Source organism: Solanum pennellii, chromosome 11 (assembly GCF_001406875.1).
Source record: "Solanum pennellii chromosome 11, SPENNV200".
In the NCBI taxonomy this organism is placed as follows: domain Eukaryota; kingdom Viridiplantae; phylum Streptophyta; class Magnoliopsida; order Solanales; family Solanaceae; genus Solanum; species Solanum pennellii.
In genome coordinates, this window is record NC_028647.1 from 57,856,876 (window position 1) to 57,865,865 (window position 8,990).

Genomic DNA, 8,990 nt, shown 5'->3' on the forward strand with positions numbered 1-8,990 from the left:
ACTCCTTTTGGTAACAAAGTAGGAACCACTTTAACACTCCTTTTTGGTAACAAAGTAGGAGCCACTCATAGTGCACTCTTATGCCCTAGTATGTATATATATATATATATATATATATATATGTTATTTGTTTGTAATACTCATTAATAGTATAAATATTTTCTTTGTTTTGGTTTTTGATTTATTTATTTTTTAATAAATGAAAATGACTTATTGTCGTGAATGGTGTTGAATTGTAGGTATGTAATGAAGAAGATTCGTTTGGCAAAACAAACAGACAAGTTCAAACGCACTGCCCATCAAGAGGTTAATTATTTTAATTAATGTTTAATCGTAAGAGATCACACAAATTTATCAGATAATTAAATTTTTAATACGTCCTTCTAAGTATGAGCCTGAGTAAGCATGTGAATTTTTATTTTTTTTTATATGAGTAATAGTGAAATTTAATCTCAAAACCTCTGGCTTCTTTACTACTATGAGAAAACACATTTTTATCAGTTAATCGCATTTTTAACAGTTTCCTTTTATTAATCCAAAACTTTGTGTTTAGTATAGGTAAAAGAAAATGTTAGTATTACATCAGGTCCAAAATGTAATAAAAATTCCTTTTAAATTATTAATCTAAAACCTTTTTTAGTATAGGCAAAAGCGGATGATCAGTCTTTTCAAATAATTATAGAATATTAAAATCAAAACTTATTGAAAGGTTGGATGAATTTTTTATTTTTTATTTTTGCTAAATTATAGTAATAACTAGATTTCACTTTGGAGAAATTAAACACTATTCTTGACGATATATTGGTGGCTCAAAAATATCTTTCGTTCTAACAGTCATATCATAAAAATTTAAAAAATAGATTAGTTTTGTCCTTAAACTATTTCAAATGGAAGAATTAGTTTTAAAGATTTAAATAAAACTTTATTTTGGAGATTTATGCAATTAGTTTAATCACTTTAAATGTAATTTTTATAAGACGTCAATTTTATGAAATAAAAAGTTTCATTATATATAAATTTTTCAACTACACATTTATTCTATTATTTTTGTTCAAAACTATTATTATGGTCCTTAACTTATGAAAGGACCAAAACAATAAAGAGCGTCAAGATATTATTGAAATGGATTTTTTTAATCATATCATTTTTAAAGATAATAAGAAAAGGTAAATGACTTCATATTCAGGAATAACTCATATTTTTATCTTTGTAATTCTTTTCACATTTAACCCAACTCCCCCCCGCCCAACAAAAAAAAATTAAAAGCAAAAGTATTAAATGTGTCATTTCGAATTATGAAAGAATAAAATTAATTGGCTCATTTTTCCTTATTTTGAAATAACAATTATAAAGAGAATATTTTTTATCCATTTATAGTTATAAGTATTTTTGAGCAAAAAAATCTAACGGTAAGACACTTTTCTTTACCCAAAAAAAATCACGAGGGGTAAATTCGATCTATTTTAAATAATCAAAAGATATTGTCATTACATTAAAAATGATCATTAGCGAAAATAATCCTCAAATGTCGTTAAATATGTACTTTTAGCGGCAATTAATTTTCTGTGTATATATCCCTAAAATCTTTAGCGACATTGGTTTTAACGATACTAATTAACATCGATAAAGACTTTAACACTCTTTATTGATGTTTATATTTAATGCTGCTAAAAATTATTTTTGTTTGTAGTGTGTTGATCCTTTTTCCTTTTAAATTAGAAAATGATACCTTACTAATATACTTGATTTTCCTTACAAATGATTAAATTAAACTAAGGAAAGGAAAATAACAAAAAAAAATATTAATCTATGTGTGAGTGGGACTTATTTTCTACCACATGAAAAACACGAGGTTGGTAGGTGGTTGTGATAAATTAAACCTTTACTTACTATTGATACGAAAGAATGTCGCACCTAACATGACCTGCTTTCACCAAATGTATACATTCTCATATTTTTTTCGTTCACTTTTACTTATTTAATATTTTTAAATTTATTTTTTAATATATTACAAAAATATTTTATACCACTTAAGTTAATCAAAATTTATTAAGAGAAATATAATAAAATAAATGAATAAAAATAAACAGAGAAAATACATCAGTACAACGAATAAGAAAAAAAAAGTAAAATGTGAAATGTTTGGTAGAGATTATAAATGTTAGAGATACTTCACAAACAACTTTTCGTTCATACTGTCAAGCAATTATTCTTTCTGTCGTAGTGTTCAAAAATTTTCTATATTTATTTATTAAATAAATGAAAATGTCTCTTCTCAACAATAAATGTATACCAAACATTATAATAGTAACTTTTTACATGTCAATAATTAATGAAGCCCAATTATTTTATTTTATTTTGTATTAAAAAAAACAGAGAAGTTTTCAAGTCCTTGCACTTATTTACCATGTAGTCAAGACTAGATGGGACAATCACAAATAAGTAGAACCTTAGGTTACAAACTAATTTTGGAGATTATGACATTTTTTTAAATTCACCTTTTTGAAATGACAATTTTAATACAATACTAATTTTTATGAAATTTGAAGTTGAATTACCAATATTAATTTTTCAAACTCATATTCTCCCCCCCCCCCCTTTGAGATTTTCTATTTGATTGTATGGAAAAGCTCAATATATTGAGATTGCTTAATTATTTATTTTCAAAACTATTAGTGGTCCTTAGACTCAAAATTTGAGATGACTTAAAAGTTAAAATATCACTCTTTTAAAAAACTTTATTGTTTCTCTTTGAAAATTATTTAAGGTTATATAGCATTATCAAAGTCGCCTCAATCATAAACAACATAATATTAGCAAAATGGCTTATTACAAATAGAATTGGGAAAAAAAGTTGATCAATAATATGATTTGTTAAAGATGAAAGAGAAGGAACTTAGTTATGCTTTAATTTATGCAAATACATAATTACCTCAACTTATGTTTGAAATTCCAGAAACATACATATAATATACTAAGGTTTTATTACCTCTTGAACTTATTTTATAAATAATTTTCTACCCCTTTTCGACCTACGTGGCACTAGCTGAAAAAAAATATGAACACGCGCTGGGCGCAGAAGATAGTGCCACATAGGTCGAAAAAGGAGTAAAAAATTATTTATAAAATAAGTTCAAGAGAATAATAGAAGCTTAGTATAGTATAAGTGTATCTCTGAAATTTCGAGCATAAGTTAGGGTCACTTATGCATTTCCCCATTTATCAAACAAGAACTTATGGAGTGTTGAAAATTAAATTTTTTTCCCTCCTTTTTCTTTACTATGTAAGGTAAGAACAATTACTCTTATCTCACCTTTTTTTTTTAATCTGATCTTAAACTAAATTTGATTTTTGCAGATGAATTTGATAGCCAAGCTCGATAACCCTTATATCATTGAGTACAAGGATGCATGGGTAGAGAAGGTATATATATATATATATATATATATATATATTTAACAAAATTTTCTATAAGGACTTAATATTCTTTTATTTTGTACACATATTCATGTAGAAAGCTAAAAATATTTATTTGTTGTTATACATAAATTAGGACTCCTTTGTCTGCATTGTTACAAGCTATTGTGAATGTGGAGACATGTAAGTTTCCTAAACATGCCTAAATTAGCATTAATTTTATCTTAATCAATGATAATGATGTATTTCTTGATAGATTTTGTACTTGTTTTCAGGGCTGATATGATTAGAAAAGCCAGAGGAACATTTTTCTCTGAAGATGTAAGAAAATAAGAACAAATTTCCAACAAAAAACAAAAGGGATTTTGAACTCAAGTTTACTTTTCTTTTGCCAACAGAGACTTTGCAAATGGTTGATACAGTTGTTACTGGCTCTCGATTACCTTCACTCGAATCGTGTTCTTCACAGAGATCTTAAAGTATGACCATTAAAAGAAAACTTGTAGAGTTTTGGAGTTACTCATACTAATAGTTTTCATTTGCTCTGCTCCAGTGCTCTAACATTTTCCTTACTAAAGACGACGAAATCAGACTTGGTAAGAAGAGTAAATAGTCCATATAGTAAGTGTTTATTTGCTGCAAATTTGTGTTGCTTATAATACTTGTTATATCTGTAGGTGACTTTGGATTAGCCAAATTGTTGAATAAAGATGATCTTGCTTCTTCGGTAATAAACCCTACCTCATTACTCAAATTAGGAAGTTTCAAAATATAAATGTCACATAAACTTGTTGAATATTGTTATTTGGTTGTTCAATGTGATGTAGATTGTGGGTACTCCAACATATATGTGCCCTGAGCTTCTAGCAGATATACCTTATGGATATAAATCAGACATATGGTCTCTAGGTAAATTAATCATCTTGTTCAACTTAAAGCGATTTTTTCTGCATTCTCACTTGATTGTAATGGTTTGCTTCTCAGGTTGTTGTATGTTTGAAATTTCTGCCCATCAAGCTGCATTTCGTGCAACGGTTAGTCATTAAACTTTACAGACTATAACAACTATAATGTGTTGCGTGCTGTGACCATATGTGAAATTAACTCGAAAAAACAGGATATGACTGGGTTAATCAACAAAATAAACAGGTCTACTATATCTCCACTTCCAACCATATATTCTTCTACATGGTAAGACGATGCATCGATTTCTCATTCCCACTGTACGTTAATTAAGTTTGTAACTGCAGCTTCATCAATTTCTTATATTGATTTGTTCGTTCCAGGAAACGACTGATTAAAAGCATGCTAAGAAAAAGCCCAGAACATAGACCTACGGTACGTGTTAATTACTACTTACATTTTGTTGTGTGTTGCATAGATATTCATTACTTCTTGTGTCTGAATATATATTAGGCTGCAGAGTTGTTAAGGCATCCACATTTACAACCATATCTTGCTAAATATCAGAACTTGTCACCAGCATTTGTTCAAGTATGTTGTGATAAGGATGTTATTAAACAGAATCCTGATCAAACTCGCGAGAAGTCAACTTCCAAGGTTGTAGTTGTTCATGAATTTAAAGGTAATACGTGTAAGATTGAGAATAAAACTGGAGATTTGGACTATGAACGACTGCAGAGGATATCCGTCAAGAAAAGTGGAAGCACTAATTCTATAAGCTCCACAAGAAGTACTTTGACTGATAATACAATTGAAGGTACAAAATGCTTTTATAAGAAATCAGGAATACCAAAACCACATATTGAAGTAACTTCACATGCCAATAAAGTTAGAGCTAATGTCATTGATCATCTAAGTACTAATGAAAAACGCGATGATCACAAACGAGCATCGAGTGATACTTCAGTAATGAGCAATGGAAGGGAAGAAGCATTAGAGTCATTACTTGAACTTTGTGCAGAGTTACTTAAGCATAAAAAGCTAGAGGAATTAGCTGGTGTGCTAAAACCATTTGGTGAACAAGTTGTTTCTTCTAGAGAAACAGCAATATGGTTGACAAAAGGATTAATAAATCTTCAAAATCCAAGTGAAGAACCTTAGAGTGCCTCCTAGGTTGTTGAGATTTTTTTGTAATATACTTACCTCAGTCCAATTTTATATGTCACATTTCAGATTTCAAGAATCAAACAAGTCTATTTTTGACCGTAAATTTTTCAAATTTTTTTTAAACATTTTGAATTATCAAGTATTGTGACTCATAGTACTTTTACGTATTTTACAAATATATAAATTTCATTTCAAAAAAATTGAATATTCCATGCGTAAATTTCCGGTTAAACTTAAACTGTTTGACTCTCAAAACATAAAATGTGTTGTATAAATTGGAGCAGAGGGAGTAATAGCATTGGAGTTTTTTTTAATCTTTTATGCATGAAGATAATGAGCATTTTATTATTTTTTAAAAAATTAGTTTATTTAATTAATTGACCTTTTAAGTGAAATATTAAGAGTTAACTATCTTTTGAATTGTAAAATAAAATTGAGTGACTTTCTAAGTGAATTATTCAAAGTCGAGTTATCATCTGAAAAATTATTAATTTTGTGCTCACAAGCTTCAAAAGTGTATTGAAAAAATAAAGAGTTAAAAGTATTTCACATAGAGAAAGAAATTATTTAGTCTAATGTACCAAAGAAAGAGTATAAATCTAACATTAATTTTGGATAAGTAAATTGATAAATGAATATAAATATGTGTAAAATAAGGACGGTTATTATCTCATAAAAACGATTTTCAATTTATTTCATTTTATAAGAACAATACCTTTTTTTTTTTTGACAAACAAGATAATATATTAATAACTAATATGCATCATTACATGGTAAAGGAAGATGAACTTGCATGTTGTTACAGTTTACGGGAGGGGCGTTACTAATATTATTACACTTAAACAAATAAATATTGGTCGCTTTAGTCTAACAAAACGAGTTTCAACTTTGTCTGCTTCAACTTTCTTCAAAACAAACAAGGGTGGAACTTCCCAAAAACTACTCTATAATATATTACATCAATTTGTTGAAAAATAATAATACTTATGTTGTTTCTATAAGAACCAAAAAGTACTCTACAATATATATATACCACATCAATTTACAGAAAAAATAATAATGACCAATTTTTCATTCCTAAAAAGCAGCAATCAAGACAAGAAAATTAGTGACAAGTAATAGTGTAATACTATTTAATTTCAATAGCTTATGCAGGGTTACGCTCCTTATAAAATCTAATATAAAAATATGTAAACCTTTAATTGTTCTTTCCACGACCATCAACTCAAGAGATTTGCTTTGTTCTAAAATTGATGAAGTACTTTTTGGAATTTTACCACAAATACGTAGCTGAACTTTGATCACAGTCATCGAGGCATGGAAGATTGTAGCTTGACACGTGGAGACGATGACTTCTTCTTTGTATGCAGAAGACTTGTGAATCACCATCGAAGAAGAGAGTTTTTTCTATTATTTATTCTTTTCTCGTTTTTGGTTGTATGGAGACCTCTATATATAGGCACTGAGACAAGGCTTGACGTATTTCCGTTTCCAAGTAATTCTAGTGGATCTTGGGTTTGAAGAGTATTGATTGGGCTCGTCTTGTCAACTTAAAAAACTGACCCAAATGTAATTGGACTCAATTAAGTCATATACTTTTAGATTTATAACTAATCGGATTCGACTCCTCTCCATTTTTCCAAGTTCCTATGTAGATTGGTGATACATAACATAGGTTAAAATAAATGGTTAAGATTTAATTTCCCATAGTAAATCTCTAACCATGATTTAATTAATAAATACATTATATATTAAGTATTAAAAGTTATTATAATCTCACAATCTTAGCAACATAGTATCTTGTCCAAAAATATCGGAAAAAAACTCTCTTCCTAAATATTTTTATATGTAAGATTTTATTTTTAATTTCTTTTAAATAATCTTTTTATCTCACTAGAAGAATAATTAAATGAATATAAATATAGAAACTCTAATTAACCTACCATATGTACTGATATAATTGTATTCTTAATCTCATGATGACATTAAAATTAGTTTGTTAAAATGATTTAATTAACTCTAGGTAATTAATTAATCATGGATCAAGATGCCTTTAACAAAAGATTACAATAAAAATATTATTTAAAAGAAAAATAATAATAAAAAGAAAAGATCCTACATAAAAAAAAATAGGAAGAATTTCCCCCCTCTAGAGGGACCGTCAACATACGCTTACGCAAAAGGATCCTTTTAACCCCGATCCTTAGAACTAATTATCAGGGGTCCCCTGCCATTGATCCACTCCGCCCCGACAAACCGTGCTATATTAGAGCTGGCTGGAACTACGGAATCTTTCCACAGCTAGCACCAGAGAAGACTGATTCTGCATGAAAAGCGCGCCTCATCAAGCCTTATAAATTGTTGGAAGAATGAACAGGGGATAAAGAGTCGATTTTCATCTTTTTCTGCTAAAATCCTTGCTTATTCTCCTTTTCCCTTTCTAGGCACCCGACTTACTAAGGGATTTTCTTCACTCGTATCATATCCTGAAATGCCTTTACTAACTTATCGTATAATGTAAGAAAGCTTTCGAAGTCTTGATAGCCCCTCTAGCATTCGAATATTTCCTTGAAGAAGCCTAAATATGCAATAGTTTTAGTCTTTAGAATCAAACAAGTATCAACCTTCTGCTGGGAATCATTCGGCGGGTTATATCAAAAGAATATATTTCGACTTTATTGTTGATCAGGCGACACCCGGATTTGAACTAGGGAAAAAAGGATTTGCAGTCCTCTGCCTTACCACTCGGCCATGTCTCCAAAATGCTAAAATACAAAATCGATGAAAACCTTTCCCGGATTACTGAACTGCTTTTTTATTGTACTTGCGCCTTGAGTTCTGTTTTCCTTAATTGTTCTTCCCTTTTGATTGTGATTGGATTTGATTCATCCTTTCAATTTCGATTGATTCTATCTCTAAATTCATAATCTTTCTCTTACCTCCTTTTTATTTAAATCTATTTAAAAAGAAAATATGGATATTAGAACAATTCACTATTGACTTAGAATGCATGAATGATTATTGCTCCAAATTGGATTTTCCTAATGAACTTGCTATATAAGAGCAATTGAGGAAGCGAAGCAGACCAAAATGAATATGTTCTATGAATTGTTGACAGGTGCACTATCCGTCAATCCAATCTATCATATAGATAGAATAGAAAGCAAAAAATCCTTTTTTTTCTAAAGCTTGATTTAGTTGTCCTAATTATCAGAGTATAGAGTGTAAGGTTTAATTTTCTGATTCGATTGAATAGGGAATTGGTCGTTGTTCATTCCAGAACGGTCACCCGAAAAACGAATAAACAACGACATCAATGCTGTGGAACTCGGGTAGGCTTGTGGCATACCTCTGCCCTAAGCTAACAACTTTCTTATGATATTAATCGTTGGATGAAAAGAAAGCTCTTTCTATCAAAGCAGGGAAAGATTTTACCTTTTTACTGCAGTTGAATGGGTTTAGCTTAGAATTGAACTCAGTGGCGTCGAATTCTCTTAGATCTA

At 29.2% G+C, this 8,990-nt stretch overlaps 1 protein-coding gene and 1 non-coding gene across 2 annotated transcripts in view; one reads left to right on the plus strand and one right to left on the minus strand.

The window, feature by feature from the left end:
- LOC107003403 (serine/threonine-protein kinase Nek6-like) overlaps nucleotides 1–5,626 on the plus strand; it is a 7,656-nt gene extending 2,030 nt beyond the window's left edge. Inside the window, exons 2-13 of the mRNA XM_015201728.2 lie at nucleotides 240–306; nucleotides 3,358–3,423; nucleotides 3,554–3,600; nucleotides 3,693–3,738; nucleotides 3,816–3,896; nucleotides 3,971–4,013; nucleotides 4,095–4,144; nucleotides 4,245–4,326; nucleotides 4,402–4,451; nucleotides 4,535–4,608; nucleotides 4,704–4,755; nucleotides 4,834–5,626. Of these exons, the coding sequence (XP_015057214.1) occupies nucleotides 240–306; nucleotides 3,358–3,423; nucleotides 3,554–3,600; nucleotides 3,693–3,738; nucleotides 3,816–3,896; nucleotides 3,971–4,013; nucleotides 4,095–4,144; nucleotides 4,245–4,326; nucleotides 4,402–4,451; nucleotides 4,535–4,608; nucleotides 4,704–4,755; nucleotides 4,834–5,481 (1,306 nt within the window). The 3' untranslated portion in view covers nucleotides 5,482–5,626. The remainder of the gene's footprint in view (nucleotides 1–239; nucleotides 307–3,357; nucleotides 3,424–3,553; nucleotides 3,601–3,692; nucleotides 3,739–3,815; nucleotides 3,897–3,970; nucleotides 4,014–4,094; nucleotides 4,145–4,244; nucleotides 4,327–4,401; nucleotides 4,452–4,534; nucleotides 4,609–4,703; nucleotides 4,756–4,833) is intronic.
- A 2,548-nt stretch (nucleotides 5,627–8,174) lies between these two features.
- Nucleotides 8,175–8,246, minus strand: TRNAC-GCA. Its single transcript has one exon. It is a non-coding gene; the product is annotated as a tRNA-Cys (tRNA).
- Nucleotides 8,247–8,990: the final 744 nt, after the last annotated feature.